This window comes from Poecile atricapillus, chromosome 29 (assembly GCF_030490865.1).
Source record: "Poecile atricapillus isolate bPoeAtr1 chromosome 29, bPoeAtr1.hap1, whole genome shotgun sequence".
NCBI classification, from domain to species: domain Eukaryota; kingdom Metazoa; phylum Chordata; class Aves; order Passeriformes; family Paridae; genus Poecile; species Poecile atricapillus.
The window spans coordinates 2,253,285-2,273,157 of NC_081277.1; the positions used below are offsets into that span (position 1 = coordinate 2,253,285).

At 56.1% G+C, this 19,873-nt stretch overlaps 1 protein-coding gene across 1 annotated transcript in view; it reads right to left on the bottom strand.

Moving 5' to 3' along the window:
* Positions 1-2,704: 2,704 nt before the first annotated feature.
* Positions 2,705-19,873, bottom strand: part of BIN3 (bridging integrator 3) — a 41,522-nt gene continuing 24,353 nt past the window's right edge. Inside the window, exons 7-9 of the mRNA XM_058859151.1 lie at positions 11,074-11,215; positions 8,401-8,535; positions 2,705-3,504 (exon numbers count right to left, since the gene is read on the bottom strand). Of these exons, the coding sequence (XP_058715134.1) occupies positions 3,358-3,504; positions 8,401-8,535; positions 11,074-11,215 (424 nt within the window). The 3' untranslated portion in view covers positions 2,705-3,357. The remainder of the gene's footprint in view (positions 3,505-8,400; positions 8,536-11,073; positions 11,216-19,873) is intronic.

The window sequence follows — 19,873 nt, forward strand, 5'->3', positions numbered from 1 at the left end:
GCTGAGCACGTTCCACATTGTAGAGTTAATTTTCCCTTCCTGCCAGCTCTCCCTATTAACGCTGGGATCTTGTGGGTGGTGCAAAACCCGGTAATTACCCGCTTTTATAGTAAAAAGATGGAATTCTCCCCAAGCACTGCAGAGAGTACGCAGAGTGAATCCCTGGGAGCGCCTGGGTTAAGTTTCCATGGGTGAAATCCCTCTCCTGTGCGCTGGGAGGGCAGGAGGAGCTGATGGCACGGACCAGGAGCTGGGATTTGTGGATACTCTGAGCACAGGAGAGGTGGGCTGCTGGGGGTGAGGTCTGGCTGTGCCACGCAGGGTGACAGTGACACACCCAAAGCCACCAGGAGGGCTCAGGTGAGCCCAGGTGGTGTTGAATCCAGGGAGGAACCAACACCTCAAAGCCACAGAGGGGCTGCCATAGACCTTTACCCACTTGTGAGCCCCCCTGAGGCCTGCAGGGCTCAGATCCCGTGGGGGAGCATGTCCCTTGCTCGGGCTCACGGGCTCTGTGCGTGGCAGTTAAAAATATATAAAAATATCTATATTCTGTATATTTAGCATCCCTGCTCTGGGTAACCGTGGCAACTGGGTTTATTTTGCTTAAACCTGGCCTGGCATGTGATGTGGTTGGGAAGGAACAGCTGAGGGGAAACAGAGGGATGAAGTTCTCTGTGCTGGGAGCTGGGGAGAAGCCTCGGCACGGGATTGTTCTTGGGCTAACCTTGCTGTGTCCCTACACTGGGGACAGCCACCAGCGTTCCCACAGCTCTGCCCCATCCCTTTTGCTCCAGCTGCGAAGGGAAGGTTTTGTTTTAGGGGTTCCATCCCCATTTTCTGCTGGGCCTCCCAGGACACCCCTGACTGCTGCTCCTTGGCCCGTGCAGATTTGCCAAATCCAGGTCCTGGCAGGAAGAGGTGGTGATGTCTGGAGCTGCGTGCCCTCACCTGGAGCAGCAGGAGCCTCGTGCCACCCCAAGGCAGAGGAGGCACCTTCATCAGCTCCACCAGAAGCCCACCAGGGTGGGCTTCCAACCCCTTATCCCACCCAGCATCTGCAGACCCCAGGACACAACAGGCAGCCTCTCCTTATCCTCAAAGCTGCCAGCTCAGGCTTAAATTTCCTGTATTTTACTAGAAAACTCGATTCCTCGTGCTCTGACGCCGTTTCCTTCCCGCGCCTCCAGGGTGGGGGGTGGAACGTTCGATCCCAGCTTTTCCCTTCCAGGTGACACCCGAGCCCCGCCGTGTCCCCCTGCAGTGGCGGCCGGGCGGCGGCAGAGGGCGACAGCGGCCCGGCGGTGACACCGGCACCGGCACGGCGGGGACAGGGACACCGGCACAGCGGGGACAGGGACAGGGACACGGGCCCGGCGGGGACAGGGACACCGGCACAGCGGGGACAGGGACACCGACACGGGCCCGGCGGGGACAGGGACAGGGACACCGGCACGGCGGTGACAGCGGCACGGGCCCGGCGGGGACAGGAACAGGGACACCGACACGGCGGGGACAGGGACACCGACACGGGCCCGGCGGGGACAGGGACAGGAACACCGACACGGGCCCGGCGGGGACAGGGACAGGGACACCGGCACGGGCCCGGCGGGGACAGGGACAGGAACACCGGCACGGGCCCGGCGGGGACAGGGACACCGACACCGGCACGGCGGGGACAGGGACAGGGACACCGACACAGCGGGGACAGGGACACCGGCACGGGCCCGGCGGGGACAGGGACAGGGACACCGGCACAGCGGGGACAGGGACACCGGCACGGGCCCGGCGGTGACACCGGCACGGGCCCGGCGGTGACAGGGACAGGGACACCGGCACGGGCCCGGCGGGGACAGGGACACCGACACGGCGGTGACAGGGACAGGGACACCGGCACGGGCCCGGCGGGGACAGGGACACCGACACGGCGGGGACACCGGCACGGGCCCGGCGGTGACAGGGACAGGGACACCGACACGGGCCCGGCAGTGACAGGGACAGGGACACCGGCACAGCGGGGACAGAGACACCGGCACGGGCCCGGCGGGGACAGGGACACCGACACGGGCCCGGCGGGGACAGGAACAGGGACACCGGCACCAGCACAGCGGGGACAGGGACACCGGCACGGCGGGGACAGGGACAGGGACACCGGCACGGGCCCGACGGGGACAGGGACACGGGCACGGGCCCGACGGGGACAGGGACACCGGCACGGCGGGGACAGGGACACCGGCACGGGCCCGACGGGGACAGGGACACCGGCACGGCGGGGACAGGGACACGGGCACGGGCCCGGCGGGGACAGGGACACCGGCACGGCGGGGACAGGGACACGGGCACGGGCCCGGCGGGGACAGGGACACCGGCACGGCGGGGACAGGGACACCGGCACGGGCCCGGCGGGGACGGTGACACCGACACGGGCCTGGCGGGGACAGGGACAGGGACACCGGCATGGGCCTGGCGGGGACAGGGACACCGACACGGGCCCGGCGGGGACAGGGACACCGACACGGGCCCGGCGGGGACAGGGACACCGGCACGGGCACGGCGGGGACAGGGACACCGGCACGGGCACGGGCCCGGCGGGGACAGGGACACCGACACGGGCCCGGCGGGGACAGGGACACCGGCACGGGCCCGGCGGGGACAGGGACACCGGCACGGCCCCAGCGCTGGCACTGACATGGCCCCGGCCACGCTGCGCTGCCAAAAACTTTATTTGGGGACAAGCCACGGAGTCCCTGTGGCCCTTCCCCGAACAGCAAGGAGGGGCTGCAGCCCCCCAGTTTTCCATAGGTTTGCTCCTGGCTGGGTTGTCTCCCTTAGGGGTGTCCCCACCTGTCCCTGTGGTCTGGGGTCTCCTGTCCCCCCACCCTGGGCACCCCCAAGCTCTGGGGCACAGGCTCTTTGTACCGATCCTGGGAAAAGAGGGATGGATGCTCGCTACGGGAAGCATCACCCTTGTCCCTGTGCATCAAAAATGGGATTTGAGTGATTTTACCCTCCCCTGAGGGGGCCTCTGGGCTCCTAAGGCACAAAATGAGGGGGAGGAGTGGGGGTCTCACCCTCTGGGCTCTGGGGATGCCAAGGGAGGTGGGAACCTGGGAAAATCCAGCACACTACATCCCACTCCCCATCTTCATCTGAGCGGGATCGCTCCCTTTTCTGCTCCTCCACACCCCAAAATTTAAGGCAAAACTCATTCATAGAGCGACAAAGACAATCCAGACCCGGGCAGGAGTGCAGAGCCGTGGGGCGATGGAAACAGCTCCAGCCCTACAAATCCATCCCTGGGATGGGAGCTGGGGTGAAGGGGGGGATCCCCATCCCCTCCCCATCCCCTCCCTGGCCTCAGTCGTCAGCCACGATGGAGAGCGCCCGGAGCTCGCTGAGCTTGGCGTCGTTCTCCCTCTCCCGCTGCTCATCGCTCAGCCCGGGCCGGTCGATCTGCGCCGTCAGGTCCCCAAAAATCTTGTGCATCTCCGTGTAGTAGACAACCTGTTGGATAAAGGGGGATGGGGGGAGGAAGGGGAATGGGGGTCTCCTCCCCAGCCCACCCCCCTGCGGGTGCCCTCAGCCCCTCGCCGCAGCGTTGGTGTCTAAAATAGCTCTCTCCCACGTGGCGATGCCACCCCCTCGGATTATTACAACTCAACACATTTTAATAACACGCTGCCCTTCTCCGCTCGCTTCCCATCTGGGAGCCGCTCGTGCGGGGCTGCCACCGGCACCCGCCACCCTCCCGCAGCCGCCTTGTCCCCTCGTTTGTCACCGGTGCCACCGGCACGGGCCGCGCCGCTCGGGGCTCGCTGGGCTCGGCCCGGGGCTCGGTGGGCTCGGTGAGGGGGCACGCCTGGCAGCGCCGTGCCCCGTGCGAAGCACGGCGAGGAGGGAGAGGAGGAGGGGTGTGTTAATAACGTGCTAATTAGCACCGCCAATTATCTCCGGCAGCGAGCAGCGCTTGCCGGCGCGGGAGCCCGTGGGTCAGCGCAGGCAGATGGCAGCGGCGTGGCTGCTCGGGCTCCAGCGGGGAGAGGGGGGGGCTCCCAGCCCTGCCGGGGAGACCCCCAGGGCTGTGGGACCCCCTCCCCACCCCCCGGTATGGCGGGACCCCCAGTGGTGCCTGTGGGACCCCCGGGTACCGCAGGACTTTCAGCCCTGCCTGCCAAACCCCGGTGCTGCCTGTGGGACCCCTGGGACCCCCAGCCCTGCCTGGGGCGCTCCTGGTGCTGCGGGACCCCCGGTGCTGCCTGGGAGACCCCTGAAACCGCAGAACCTCCGGGTATCTCACAACCCCTTGCACTGTAGGACCCCCGGGTGCCAACAGGACCCCCAGAGCTGCCTGCGGGACCCCTGGCACTGCAGGACCCCTGGTGCTGTGCCAGGTGTGGGATCCTGTCCTGGACATCCCCCCGCGTCCACCAGGGCAGGATTGGGGAGCGCTGCCCCCCGGGGTGGGCAATGCCAGTGCTGTCCCCATTTCCCAGAGGGGCCCCAGCATCTCCAGCAGTAGCGGTGCAGAGACACACACGGTCTCCATGGAGACCAGCTCCCCTAATCCTGCTCAAAACGATGCCGATTTTGGGCAGGCCCGAGGGGGTATCGTGGGGCTACACATTCCAGCACCGGCTGCCTGAACCCCCCTTTCCCAGGCCTGTCCATCCCAGAGCTCCGGGGGCTGCTCCGTGGCCAGGGCTCCCCACGCAGCGGTGCCGGCTGAGTCACAGCAATGCTCATTTACACAGTGACTAATGAACCCCACACGGGGCTGAGCTGGCAGGGGCCCCCCAAAATCCCTGCACGGCCCCCAAACCACAGCTGGGGCACCCCAAACATCCTCTGAAACCCCCTGCAAGCAAGAGATGACAGAAACACCCCAAATCCCTCGGCAGGGCTGTGGGTGAGCAGGGATCTGGGGGGCAGGGATGCCAAGTGGGCTGCCAGAGCCCTGGAGCAGCCCCCCGTGTCCCTTGTCCCCAAACTGGAGTCAGCTGGGCTCTGCTCAGTCACATATGGCCAAGTGGCACTGCCAATTCCAGTACGGAAAAAGCGCCGGTGCCTTGAAATGAATCCCATTGGGGTGGCAGATGCTGCCCCCAGGATTGTCCCCCAAGATCCAAGGACATTTGTCCCTTCAGGATTGGTCCCAGGATTATACCTCCAGGATTGCTCCCCAGGATTTGGGGACAACTGCCTCCCTGGATTGGCTCCAGAACTGGCCACCACCAGGGTCCAGAAATCCCTGAAGATTCCTCCATGACAAGGATTACACCCTAGGATTGTCCCTCCAGGATTGTGCCCAGGATTGTCCCCTGGGATTGTCCCCAGGATTGTCCCCCAGCATCCACACGGGATTGAATGGGCAGAGCAAGTGAACTCCTTGGTGCTGCTCCCCCTCTGCCCACATCCCGCAGCCACCGATCCCTTCCCGAGGGACACCCGGTGTCCCCAGGGCCTGGTGGGTGTCCCCAGGGCTGGTGGGTGTCCCCAGGGCCTGGTGGGTGTCCCCAGGGCTGGTGGGTGTCCCCAGGGTCTGGTGGGTGTCCCCAGGGCTGGTGGGTGTCCCCAGGGCCGGTGGGTGTCCCTGGGGATGCTCCTCTCTGCCACAGGCCCCATGCAGAACCAGTTGGCACCATCCGGGTGCTGCTGCGCCTCGCCAGCCCAGTCTCCCGTGCTTCACCCAAAAAAATCCCACTGCCATCAATTCCCCCATGATTTCTCCTGCTGAACCAGAAGTGAAAACCCTGCCAGGGAGGGGATGCACCCCAACCTGGTGACAGTGACAGCAGGGGACCCCTGGCTCTGCAGCCAGCTCGCCCTGCCCTACCTGCTCCCACCAGCCCAGTACTTTTCCAGCTATGGATACCATATGCTCCGTCCCCATCCCATCAAATCCCAGCTCCAGCTCGCCTTTGAGCCTGAGCCAATGGCCCCGAGTCCACCTGTCTTGAACTAATTCTGTTTGGGGACGCCGTGTTCTGTGGATTTTCTATAGATCCCGGCCACAATGCCCAGCTGGGCAGCGGCCGCTTGTTTGGGGCAGCCCTACCCAAAACAAACCTGGGGGCACTGCCAGGGCCAGGCTCCCCCAGCCCACAGAACCATCCCTGACTGCCTTTCCCCCATTCCATTACAGTCCAAAGGAATCTCGTGTTTTCTAGCTGGAAAATAAAGCACAAAGCGGGAAGGAAGTGCTGTTTGCGCCTCACACCAGCGACAGCTCCAAAATCTCCCCCTTTCATCTCCATGTGGCCACTTCAAAGCCCCCAGCCAGGGAAACATTTGCCTCCCTTGGCTTGGCCCGGGCCCGTGGGTGGAGAGAAGAATTTGGTGTTGAATGTTACAGCCCTGTGAGCTCGGGACATGTCCCGGCGTCAGGAGACACCCGGCCCCGGGAGCACAGCCAGGCTGTGCCATGGGAACTCGCCCGCCCGGGGAGGAGGCTTGGGAGGGTCTCCTTGGGTCAAAGCCATGGAGGTGCTTGGGAGCAGGGTCCTTCCCCTTCCCCAAGAGGCAGCTGGTCCCTTCCCAGCTCGCTGTGGCACTGGACGGTGTCACTGTCACACAATTTGTCTTGCTGGCTTCCTCCAGGGACAAAAACATAAGGAAAATGACATGGTTTTGTCTTTGGATGGTGGGTTTGACCCAGGGAGAAACAACCCCAAAGTCACAGCACCCTGCACGATCCCAGTCCCACCCCATCCAGCCCTTTCCTTGTGGGATGCACCTCCAGCCTCATCCCACCCCTGAAGAGGAACCTGAAGAAAAGGCTGAAAATAGCAATTCCATCGAGGAACACGACCCCCCTGGGCTGCTCCATCAGCTCAGGGAGGCACAGAGGGACGGAAAGCTGGGCATTATTCCCATGCCAACTCTCACCTGGGATTTCTCCCTGGGATGGGGATGCTCCCGGCTGCCCTTCCCAGCCAGGTGCCTGCAGGTGAGCAGCTGCTGAGCTGACTCAGGGCTCGGGCTGCTATTCCTGGCTCACCACTGACTCATCACCTTGGGCAAATCGCATTCCTTTTCCATTTTATTTCAGCCACTTCAGTGGGAAAAGAGCTCCCGAGCCAGGGGGGCACACGCAGCCTGAGCCCAGCCTCAGCACAAACATTCCAAGCTCTCCTCCCAGCATCCCTCCCCGGGGGTGGAAGGATGCAGCCAGTGCTGGGAAAGAAGAGGGATGCAGCTCCCATGGAGGCTGGCAGGGAGGGAGGGATGTGAGGAGCTGCATCCATCTGGGACCAGCTTTAGTCCAGCCTACGGGAGATGCATCAGCTTTGTTATGACGCTGCCTTTTTGGGTGTTAAAAACGGGATTTCACTCGGTTTTCCCAACAAATTCCTCACCTGAAGAGAGGCAGGGCAGATAGACGGGAAAGAAAGCAGAGGATTCCCAAGGAAGAAGAGGGATGTGGATGGAGAGTGTCAGAAACAGCCCCAGAAGTGACACCCTGCTGCTCCCCGCTCGCATCTCCAGGCGCTCCGAGCGCACCTATCCCAACGTCCTCCTCGCCCCAAATTCCATGGGAATCGGGACACAAACGGAGTGAGGAGAAGCCAGAGAGGCAAAGCTGCTCTCTGAGGAGACTCCTGGATCAAAAACCCCGCAGAGGGCAGAGAACATTCAGGTTTCAAGCTCTCACCCACGGAGGGGGTCCGCAGGGGGAAAGGGCCAGCGAGACTCTGCGGTGGCTCCGGGAATTCTGGTTATTCCGGGCTGGAACAGGGAGCCCCGTGCCTGATCGCTAAGGGAACAGCAGGAACAGCATCCCCAGCACCCACCCTGCGGCGCAGGGAGCATCGGCACCATCTGGTAGGTGAATCAGCCTTCAGACAACTCGCTGGCAGCTCTGCAGAGAGGCCCCCCCAAGTCGGAGGTGAGATGGAACACGTGCTCCCGGCACCTCCCGGCAGCCCCCCCGCAGCGCACCTGGGGCCCTGCGGCGCCTCCTGGCCCCAAAACGCCGCAGGAAAACGCCCACGGCGCGGGCAGCGCCCGGATCTGCCCTCCTGCCCGTGCTGGACCGCCCCGGGAGCCGCGGCATGGGGTGCCAGAGGTTCTCAAAGCTTGGGGAGATCCCAACCCTGCCCCTCTGCAGCCTAAGGGAAAGGGCAAAGGGAGAAGGGAGGAGGAGGAGGAGCAGCAGTACGTTCCTGAAGGAAGCTGGAGGATGGAAGTGAAAGCTGTTGGTGATTCAGGGCACCTCTTCCTGCAAATCATTGGTGTGGAGATGCCCCAGGAGCCACCTTCAGATGAGCCCAAACTCCTCAAACCCAATCAAGCCCCGAGCTCAGGACTCCAAATCAAGATGGCATTCCAAGGTGGATAATAAAGCACATGGAACTGTGGGACAGGACACGACACCGGTACCAGGAAGGGACAATGTCTCACCTGTGCCCGGACCAGTGACTCGAAGCTGGGTTTGAAGTAATCGATGCGGCTGCTGTAGAATTTGGGCATCTCCTCCAGGAGCTGCTTGTTCTTGGCTTCAAAGTCCTCCTTCACCGGGCGCAGCTCCTCGCGGGCCTGCGGAGGGACACGGGCTGGGGGTCACACTCCTGGGACAGGGATCCTCCCGGCATGGAGGCCACCACAGGACAATGGGGAGCTTTGCTTGATTGTGGGGACAAGCAGTGACCATGGTCAGACCCATGGGATCACCCAATGGAACCTGGTGGGATCCAAGTGACCAGCCAATGGAACCTGGTGGGACTCAAGTGACCATCCAATGGGACCTGGTGGGATCTAAGTGACCATCCATGGGACCTGGTGGGATCTAAGTGACCATTCAGTGGGACCTGGTGGGATCTAAGTGACCATCCAATGGGACCTGGTGGGATCTAAGTGACCATTCAGTGGGACCTTGTGAGACTCAAGTGACCAGTCAATGGATCATGATGGGGCCATCCAATGGACCCTGGTAGGATCCAAGTGACCATCCAAAGGAATCTTGTGGTATCTAACTGACCATTCAATGGACCCTGGTAGGATCTAAGTGACCATCCAATGGGATCTGGTGGGATCTAAGTGACCATCCAACAGATCCTGGTAGGATCCAAGTGACCATCCAATGGGACCTGGTGGGATCTAAGTGACCATCCAATGGGACCTGGTGGGACTCAAGTGACCATCCAACAGATCCAGGTGGGGCCCAAGTGACCAGTTAGTGGATCCTGAGGGGACTATCCAGCGGATCCTGGTAGGAATCATGCTCTGACCCTGGAAAGCCACAGGACACCCAGAGAAGTTGTGTCCTCTCTCCTTCAGAAAATCACGGACAAAACCCAGTCCCAGAGCTTGGTCAGGCTGGAGAACACCCCTGGCCACATCCATGTCCCCTCACCCTGCAATTCCCAGGAGCGTCACTCCAGGACCTTGCCCCCACCATCAACGTGACCTTCAGCTCAGTGCATCCAACCGGCTCCTTTAAACAGAGCGTGGGGAGAACGGGAAATGTCTCCGGGATGGTGTGGAAAAGGGCAGGAGGGGGTGGGCTGTGAAATATTAGACCGGTTCAAGTCTGCCACTTAATCCCGGTGCCATTCCGACGGGAGGGGGGTGCGGGAGAGCCTGGCCCGGCTGCGGCGCCGGCCCTGGGGACAGGGACAGCGTGCCAGGGGGATGGCATAGAAAAGCCTGGAGTCATCCCAGCAAAGGAGCAAATCCATCATTTGCCATGAAATCGGGTGCGTTGAAACTCCCGCGATCGAGTTCATGGCGGGGAGGAATGCCAGGATGGAGTTCACAGGGAAAAATCCCAGGATGGAGATCATGGGGGGAGGAATGCCAGGATGGAGTTCACAGGGAAAAATCCCAGGATGGAGATCATGGGGGGAGGAATCCTGGGATGGAGTTCATGGTGGGGAAGAATGCCAGGATGGAGTTCACAGGAAAAAATCCCAGGATGGAGTCCATGGGGAAGCTCCCAGGATGGAGTTCACAGGGAAAATTCCTGAGATGGAACTCATGGGGGAAACTGCTGGGATGGAACTCACAGGGAAAACTCCCAGGATGGACTTCACAGGGGGCAGAAGAGCAGAAAACTTGGAGCAAACAACAGATGTAAATTTGCAGCTCAAGAATTAAAAATACCTGGAAGAGATGGGGCCTTTTCCCATCAAATCCAGACCCTCTGGATGCCCCACATTCAGGATTGCTCAAGGCTCCCTCCCACAGGTGTTTAAACTCAGTGTTTGGTTAAGAGGTTTTTTTTTTTTGGGGTGGGGAGAATTAGATCAAAAGTTCATTAAGGGAAAAAATAAATGAAATAACTAAACCCTGCTTAATCACCAGGACAAAAGAATTCCCATTTTTCCAGCCCCAGCTTTAGTCGCTGAGGCTAAGCAAAATAAGCTGCTTACAGTTAAACCAGAGGTGTCTTTTGTTCAGGCTGTTCTTTAACACAAAACTTCATTTTTTGGGGTGGAAATTCATCAGAAAAACACATTTTCTTTGACTCTGAGAATCAATTGTTCCTGGGAAGATCAAGCCACGTGCTGCCGGAGCGACAGATTTTGGGGGAAAAATGCTGGGGAAGATTTGATTAAAAAAAAAAAAAAAAAGCAAAAAACAAAACCAACAAACTCATCACGATTTCGCTAAAATTCGGGAGAGAGCAAAAAGAATCTGGCAAAACTTCCTGTTAACCAATTACTGCAATTTTCCAAGACAAATTTTTTTGGGAACAGGTGGCAAACATAAAGCTGGGAAATGCTCTGATCTGTTCCCTTCCCCATCCAGCTGCTCGCTCAGACGCGGAGGTCGGGGGGAACCCCCCTGTGCCTCGACCTCAGCGCTGGCTCCGAGTTCCCCCAGAGCTCCCAGGGCTCTGATTCCATTTTCTCTTGGAAAACATTCCATTTTCTCTTGGAAAAGCGGCTCCTTCCCTTCACTGAGCACTCCAAACCAGCGCTGTGCTGTCAAAAATGTGATTTTTACACGGATAAAAGACATCCTCCCAAAATGTTCTATTCATGGCACGGATGCCAGATAGGAGGGAAAAGCTTTTCCCGAGTTTTTCCTGGGAATGCTGCCGGGACTGTGGCTCTGGGAACATCTCAATACCTGGTGCAGCTTGGCCAAGACGGGGCCAGTTCTTTCCTTTTCCTCGTATTTTTCCACCTTGGATTGCAGGCGTTTGTAGTCCTGGAGCGTCTGCTCCCGGCGCTTCACGGCCATGTTCAGGCTCGGGAAGACGCTGCTGAACCTGGAAAAAAGATGGGAAAAGCTTGGGATGGGATATTTTAGGTGGATGAAGCATCCAAAGCAATTGTGGAGCACCCTGCTCCAGCAGAAAGTTCCCTGCTGTGACACCGAGTGAGATTTTTTCCAAGCCAAACTGTCCCAGAATTCTGAATATTCTTAATTAATGTGTCGCCTCCCTAATTCCTGGTTGAAAAAGGAAAGAAGAGGTAGAGAAGTTGAAATAAAAGTCCAGGAAAAATAAATAATGAGTGAAAAAAAAAATAAAATTAATTGTGGCATAATTTTTTTTTGCATCTTTTTTTCCCTTTTTGGATATTATTTTTTGCTTTTTTTTGTTAGTATTTGCTTTTTTTGGTTAATTTTTGGCTCTTTTGGGTCAGTTTTTTGCACTTTTTTTTGGTTAATTTTTGGCCTTTTATTGCTTAATTTTTGGCTCTTTTTTTGGTTGATTTTTTTGCATTTTCTCCTTATTTTTTTGTCTTTTTTTCGACAAATTTTTGCTCTTTTTGAGTTGCAAACCCAGCTGAAGAGGAGCCCTGAGCCCTCCCCAGAAGGATTCACAGCATCCAACAATTTATCCAGGCGATGGGAAAGATTCCTATTATTAAAATGTGTTACAAATTGAGGAAACATGAACATCTGATGGAGAATATTTTTGAATGTGACAGAAAAGGGAAAAGCAGGAACTGGAACGTTGCTCCTGTCTCTTAATTCCAGGAAATCAAATTATCCCAGGGGATACCAGAGCTGTGGGTTGGGATCATATAGGTGATGCTCCCTCTGGAGATGGTAATTCAATATTCATAAATTCCAGGGTGATCTTAGGGGGTTGAAGCCAGGGATTGGGTGGTAGAAAATTTGTCTGAGCAGCCTGGCGATGGATTTTACTTCCATGAGGGAACAAACAGCTTTCCCACCTCTTAAAATGGAAAAAAATATAAATATAAATCAAACAGGGGGGGCCATTAGCAAAAAGAAAAGACACAAATGTCACTTGACAAGTGTCATTTGCTTCAGATGTGACCTAAATCCACGGTTCAAGCGGAACCACGGGTGTTCCCAGCCACTCCAGCCCTATTAAAATCCCATTTTCCGCTTGCTCCGGAGGGTGCTGATGGGCTGGACTGGTGGGTGCTGAGGAAAACTTTCATTCCTGAGCCTCAATTTGCAAAGGGAAAAGTGGGAATATTTGTATCCAAGCATTTGTGTGGAGCATCCCTGGGTGAGAGGCTGATCTGGGGATGTGATCCTTCAATCCTGCCAGGTCCTACACATCCCCCAAGGCTGGCACAGAACAAATCCATATAAATATAAATACAAATATATATCCCATGATATTCTCTCTCTGTTGCAACAGACTGGGGATGAGGAACAACCTGGGAAAGTCATCAGGGAGCTGCCCCAGCTGCCCGGAGAGGATCAGATGCTCTGCCCTGACATTGCTTTTTATGGACACCGTCCTACACGATCCCATTATATTTAAATGGGAGTCAGGTCCTGGATGCAGCAGGCTCACCAGCTCCTGGGCTGCTAAAATCTCTCCTGCCTCTTTGTAAAGTCCAAAAATCCACTGGGAGAAGGAGTTAGGGAAACAGGGATGGAAGGAAGGGGTGGGAAGGGATGGCCAGGCTGAGAGGGTTAATGGGATAATGGTTTGGGTTCACGGAATCAGGGAATGGTTTGGGTTGGAAAGGACCTTCAGGACATCTCCTACCGGCCCAGGAGGCTCCAAGCCCATTCCAGCCTGGTCTGCAGCACTTCCAGGGATGTTTTTATGCCAGGTCTCCTCACTATGGGATGCCCTTTCCCATTTTTCATTTCCATTCCCATTTTCCATTGTGGGCACACACACAATGCCAGCAGCTCGAGGTCGCAGCTCCTGCAGGAATTTCTCCCAATTATTAACAATGGGAAGGAGGATCCCATCAGTCCAGAAGCTTTCCTGGTTTATTTTACATTCTGTCCCTGTTGGGGGAGGTTTGGGAAGGACACAAAACCTCACACCTAAAACAGGGAATAAAGACTATAGGGATGAGCTGAGCTGCTCCTCCACGGTGTGAATCCAGGCATGGGAATGTCAGAAGAGATTCCAGGCTGAAGGCTGGGAAATAAAGACCATGGGGATGAGCTGAGCTGCTCCTCCACAGTGGGAATCCAGACATGGGAATGTCAGAAGAGATTCCAGGCTGAAGGCTGGGAAATCCTCCCTTCCCTGCTGTGCACCAAGCCCTGAGCATGGCCACCACATCCAGCAAATCTTGGAAAACCCTTCCTGAGACACCCTCAAACCACTGAGCCTCGTGCTGGCACCCAAACCCAGCTGTTAGTGGTGTTTTCCTGGCCTTTCCCTGACACTTTCCGGTGCTCCTGCCTGAACAGAGCCACGAGACTCCAGCGAAGTCACACGCAGCCACTTCCACCCCCAATCCTGCTCCGCAGGGAAGAGCCAACCCTTTCCCTCGGAAAAAGCAGAGAGGGAGGGCGCACAAGACGATCAGCGACGCAGTTTCCATTTACTTTGAAGTTAAATCTGGGCTTTAAAAAGGGAAAAAAGGGAAAAAAGGGAAAAAAAAAAGGGCTCAATTTTGATTTTTTCCCCCGCTTTTTTATTCCCGGTATCGACTCGCTGCAATTTCGCAGCCCGTAATGGAAGGACACTGTGCTCCGGCAGAGCTTTAAAAAATATCTACAGGGCTGGATCTGAAGAGGCTGGAACTGTGTAGGCACAGCAGCTCCAGTCTCACAAGGACTTTTAATGCATAGATTATACGCTGCATTTCCCAGAGCAGGGGGGCCCAGCTCTCCAGAGCCGCAGCCGTGCCTGGCTCGGAGTGTCCCGAGTTCCACCCTGGGCGCTGGGAATCATGGAATCCCACACTGGCCTGGGTGGGAAGGGACCTTAAATCACCCTGTTCCACCCCCTGCCATGGGCAGGACACCTTCCACTGTCCCAGGGTGCTCCAAGCCCCATCCAAGTTGGCCTTGGGCATTCCAGGGATGAGGAAGTGTTTCCCAGCTTCTGTGGGCAACCTGCGCTACCCCATCCTCACAGGGAAGAATTCTTTCCCAACATCTTGTTTAAATCTCCCCTTTATTAGTTCAAAACCAACCCCATCACTATTGGAGCTTCCCTCAGTGTGGCTGTCCTCCACCAGTGAAGGGCTGGGTCACTTGTGGCTTCTCTGGACACCACCAATGCCCCAAGGAGCTCTCCCTGTGCCAGCTGAGCTCTCCCTGTGCCCACCAAGTTCTCCCTGTGCTCACCAAGCTCTCCTTGGGTCAGCCAAGTTCTCCTTGGGTCAGCCAAGTTCTCCTTGGGTCAGCCAAGCTCTTCCTGTGCCCACCAAGTTCTCCCTGTGCCCACCAAGCTTTCCTTGGGCCAGCTGAGCTCTCCCTATACCCACTGAACTCTCCCTGTGGTACTCTCCCTGTGTACCCACTGAGCTCTCCCTGTCCCCACTGAGCTCTCCCTGTCCCCACTGAGTTCTCCCTGTCCCCACTGAGCTCCCCCTGTCCCCACTGAGCTCCCCCTGTGCCCACTGAACTCTTCCCACACCAGCCACACTCTCCCTGGTTTAATTTCCATGCAGGATCAGCTCAGCTCAAGCAGGGAAGGACCTTCCTTGGACTGCTCTGGATTGTGGCAAAGCTGCCTCTGGCTCCTGAAGGAATCAAGGAATCCTGAATTCCCCTGGGAGAAGGGATTTCAAGTCCTGCCCAGGTTTTTGTCCCTGTGTGGACAGAAACACAATCCCAAGGCGAGTGCCAGGGGTGCCAAACACCCGTGCAGGGGGAGAGGGAGAGCCGGGCTCCCGCTGGTGCCAAGTTATTCCGAGGAATTCCTGCCTCCACACGTGGCCCCAGTGTCTCCACAACCATCTCATGCACGTTATTGACAAAAGCTCCTGGTGCAATGCCTGGCACAAAGGCTCTGCAGAGCCTCTGCCAGGCACAGACACAGCCAAGCCCTCCAAGAACACCCCTGCAGGGATCAGAAGAATTTTCCAAAACCTTTGGTGAAGTACCACCAGCCCCTCCTGGCAGTGAAGGGACTGGGATCAACTGGGAGGGGAGCAGCAGCCCTTTGGAAATGGAAATTCCACATGGAATTTCAAAGAAGCAGGGACATGGGGAAAGAGCAGGGAAGCCTCACAAGCAAATCTGGGATGGTTCACTCATCCATTCCACGCACCTGGAGCAAGGGAATGATTCCTGTCCCTGTGAGATGCACAATGCTGGAGCAGATGTGGGTGTTTGGAACAAATCATGGAATCAGCAAGGTTGGAAAAGAGCCCTAACACTCAGTCCAACCACCAACCCAGCACCACTAAGCCACAAAACACCACATCCACACATTTGTTGAGCTCTTCCAGGGATGGTGACTCCTGGGCAGACTGTGCCAGGGTTTCACAACTCTTACCACGACAAAAATACTCCTAATATCCGATATTATCAATAATCCCAACACCATCCTCTTCCCCATGCTCCTCCACAGGGAATGAGGGGGTCTGACAGCCAAAACCACTCCAAAATCCCCCTCCCCACCCTCTGTAACCCAAGACTTCCTTTTTATAATGCAAACCCAAGAAAATCAAAGCCGACTCGAAAGAAAATTTGGTGGGAATGGTGGCAAAGTGAAGGTAAAACAGCACACGGCGTATTAGAGCCCCTGCCATGAAAGCAGCTTGAGGAATAAGCTGCTGTTGTTCCCTGTCACTTTTTAGGGAAGGCTGCTGAGAGGGGATTACAGCCCAGGCAGCTTAAGAGGAGCAGGTGAGGGGAGATACGCAGGGATAACGAAGAGAAAATACAAATGACTCTGCCCATGGCTGTGGGGGCAGAGGGGGAACCTGCCGGTGAACTCACAGGATGACAGGTTATCCTTGGAAAAACATCTAAATCACCCCGTTCCCTGCATTCCAAATTGTGTTCCCACCTCATCCCCACACCAGCCTCCTTTCAGCTCCCTGTAATTAAAGGATGGGGTTGGAGAGATGCTGCCACAGGAGATAAAAGTGACCCAGGATTCCCGGTGCTGCCAGATCCGTCTGTTACTCGGCCCAGATGACAACTTGGAAATTCCTTCCCATCTCTCTGCTGGGAAGCCCCCTAGGGATGGTGGGGATGCTGGAGGAGTGGGAACATTCTGTCACCTCTCTGCTTTCTCACTCTCTCCATCCCAAATCCTCGTCCCACTGCTGCCTCCAGCCCCCATTTTTAGTGGGAAAGGGAAAAATAATGGTAAAACCTTTAATCCTCCTTGTTTTCAAGCATCTTGAACACCCTCATTGGCAGCCTGTGAGCGGGACCTGGCTGGCACAGACGTGGCTCTTCCCTAGGACATTATTTTTGGGCTGATATCTTGGATAAGAAGCCAAAGGGAAGTGGACAAGATCTACAGCTGGTGATGGACAGGTAAATAGAAGGAATGACAGAACTGGGAAGCATCAGATGCCAAAGAAAGCGACGGTGGATGAGGTGAGGGGAGGCTTGGAGAGGCACCAGGATGGCTCAGGAGAGGCTGGAGCATGGAGAAGGATTCCTGCCATTCCTCAGCTTGTGCCCACACATCCGTGGGGGCCCATCCACCCACCAGGAAGGGGGAAATTAAACCCAGCCCTTCCTCCTGGAGGGAAAAGGTGCAGGAATGGAGAGGCTGGGACGAGGAAGTGGCGCGTGGGGGATTAGGTGGCCATGTGGCTGCTCCAAATCCTCATTAGGGGCTCATTAAGGACATGAAAGCTGCTTTTCCTTCTTCCGGTCCAGCACCCCTGGAGCTGCTCCTGGCCAGCTCTGGCTGCCTTTTCCTGCAGCTTGAGGGACCATGGGAATGGTGGGGTGGTGGGAGGCAGGTGGAGTGAGGGATCCCCCTCCCAGCTGTGCTGCCAGCAGTTCTGGACATTCTGGAAATTCTGATGGAATTTATCCCTCAGTGCCCTGAGCAGCTCCTGGACTGCACCTCTGGGATGTCCCACAGGCCTGACACCCAGCCCTGTGTGGTGGCACCTCGGTGGCAGCACCCTCTGTGTCACCCGTGCCAAAGCCAGGGTGACCAGGACATCCCCGTGGCCAGTTTTCCAATTCTGGGAGCAGGACAATGCCACAAATCAAAGGGATTGTACCATGCCAGGATGACCAGGACATTCCCATGGCCAAAAACTCTCCAGTTCTGGGAGAAGGACAATGCTGCAGTGGGGTGATCCTGTGCCAGGGTGACCATGACATTCCCATGGCCAAAACCTCTCCAATTTTGGGAACAGAATCATGCTCCAAGGGAATGGCACCAATTCAAGGTGACCATGACATTCCCATGGCCAAAACCTCTCCAATTTTGGGAACAGAATCATGCTCCAAGGGAATGGCACCAATTCAAGGTGACCATGACATTCCCATGGCCAAAACCTCTCCAATTTGGGGAACAGAATCATGCTCCAAGGGAATGGCACCAATTCAAGGTGACCATGACATTCCCATGGCCAAAACCTCTCCAATTTGGGGAACAGAATCATGCTCCAAGGGAATGGCACCAATTCAAGGTGACCATGACATTCCCTTGGCCAAAACCTCTCTGGATTTGTGAGCAGGACAATGCTCCAAGGGAATGGCACCAAGCCCAGGTGACCAGGCCACCCCCCTGCTCCGAGAGGGTCAGACAGAGTCAGTTAAACTGAGACCTGTGGTCCTGGAAATCGGCTCCCAACGTGAAAGGCCCTAAATCCCGTGGATTTCCAAACCACCTGGCTCCTTTAAGCCGCTTCCTTCCTTAAATACGGACACACAATATGGAGCACTAAGACTCCATCCCCAATCCCTGACCCTGCCTTGACTGGGAAGAACTGGGAGAGCAAAGTCCAAAGCAGCTGCTTTTGTCCCCTTTTGCCCCAAAGCCGCTGCTCTGGTGTGAGATTCCACAGGCAGCTCCCGAAGAGGAGCCCATCCCTCCTGCCCAGCTCCTCGCCCAACCCATCCCCTGAAAAATGCACTATTCTCACTGGAGCTTTGCTCTTTCCCTGAAAAGAAATGAGTCATTCCCAGCCAAAGGGTTCTTGGGGCTCAAAAAGCCAAATTGTGAATAACCCTATGAGCCCAGAAGCAGAAGGATTGAAACAATACAAGCCTCCACACCCCCAGCACTAAATCTACTACTGCTTTTTTTCAACATGGTTTAACAAATTCCCCAATATTTGCCCGGAAACTCCAATCCCTGGACAACTGAATGGAGATTTTACTGCCCATGTGCCTCTGATTACAATATATTACCACTAATGATAATTGTCTGGATTATACTTATCTGTTTCTTTGGCTAATAAACTATAAAAGACCACCAGTGAAGATGTAATAAAGTGCAGCTGTTGGAGCAAAAAAAAAAAAAAAAAAAAAAAAATTTAAAAGCCTTTTTTTTTTCTAGGTCAGAGCAAAGTTGGGAGAGGCTCGGGAGAGGAAGGAAAACCTAACTGGAAATAAGAAGGGCTCCTCAAGGCAGCTTTCATTAATCTGGAACTTTTCTGCCAGAACCAGCACTGGGGTTTATCTGCCAGCAGGACAAGGGGAGGGAGGTGCAAGCTCTGCATTTCTCTCCTGCATCTCATTAGCCTCAAAATGGACCCTTGGGCTCCTCAGAAATGTTCCTGGCCAGGGATGCACCTACAAAGGGAAGAAGGAGGGAAGGGAAGAAGCGTTTTTGTTCTTGGAGTGGGGATGAAGCTTCCTCGGCATGGAACATAAGCTGGTTAAAGGCACACAGGGTGAAGCTTTGCAGGTGCCAAAGGGCAGGAAAAGGGAAAAAAAACCCTCTCATCTTCTAGGCCAATGGAAATTCAAGAAGTTGGAGAGAATTGCTGAGGCTGGAAAGCAGCCAGGAGGTTGGAGTAAACACGCTGGTGTTGAACTGAGGATTGGGCAGATAACGGAGTGTCCCGAGTCAGGAAAACATGGAAAGGGTTGGGTGGGAAGGGATCTGAAGGATCATCCAGATCCACCCCCTTCCACACCTTCCTCTGTCCCAGGTTGCTCCAAACTTGCCTTGGACACTTCCAGAAATGGGGCATCCTCAGGGAAATCCATCCCAGCCCCTCCCCACCCTCCCAGCCAGGAATTCCTTCCCAGTATCCCATCCATCCCTGCCCTCTGGCACTGGGAGCCATTCCCTGTGTCCTGTCCCTCCATCCCTTGTCCCCAGTCCCTCTCCAGCCCTCCTGGAGCCCCTCTAGAGCTCTGAGTTCTCCCTGGAGCCTTTTCCTCTCTCCCTCCCCACTCTCCCAAATGTGGAGAGGTTTGGCCATGGGAATGTCCTGGCCTGGCCTGATCCATCCCTTTGGCTTGGAGCAGATTCCTGTTCCCAAAACTGGAGAGGTTTGGCCACGGCTCCAGCCCTTGAGGCATCTCCTGTGGGCACATGGAAATGGTTTTATTGCCCTGAATTCACCAGCCTAGGATTTCAAACTCAAGGCAGGTTTGCAGGGAAAGGGATTGTCTTTCATTTCACCAACTAACACAAGCTGAAGGGAAAAAAAAAAAACCAAAAAAACCAACCCAGAATATCTCAGAAACACAAGTTCTTCCAATTTTAACAGAATGCTGGAAGAAAAAGTTAATGTATCTTTCATGAGGACAATCTAGATAATAAGCAACACAATTCCACTGCAAAAGGCTGGGATTT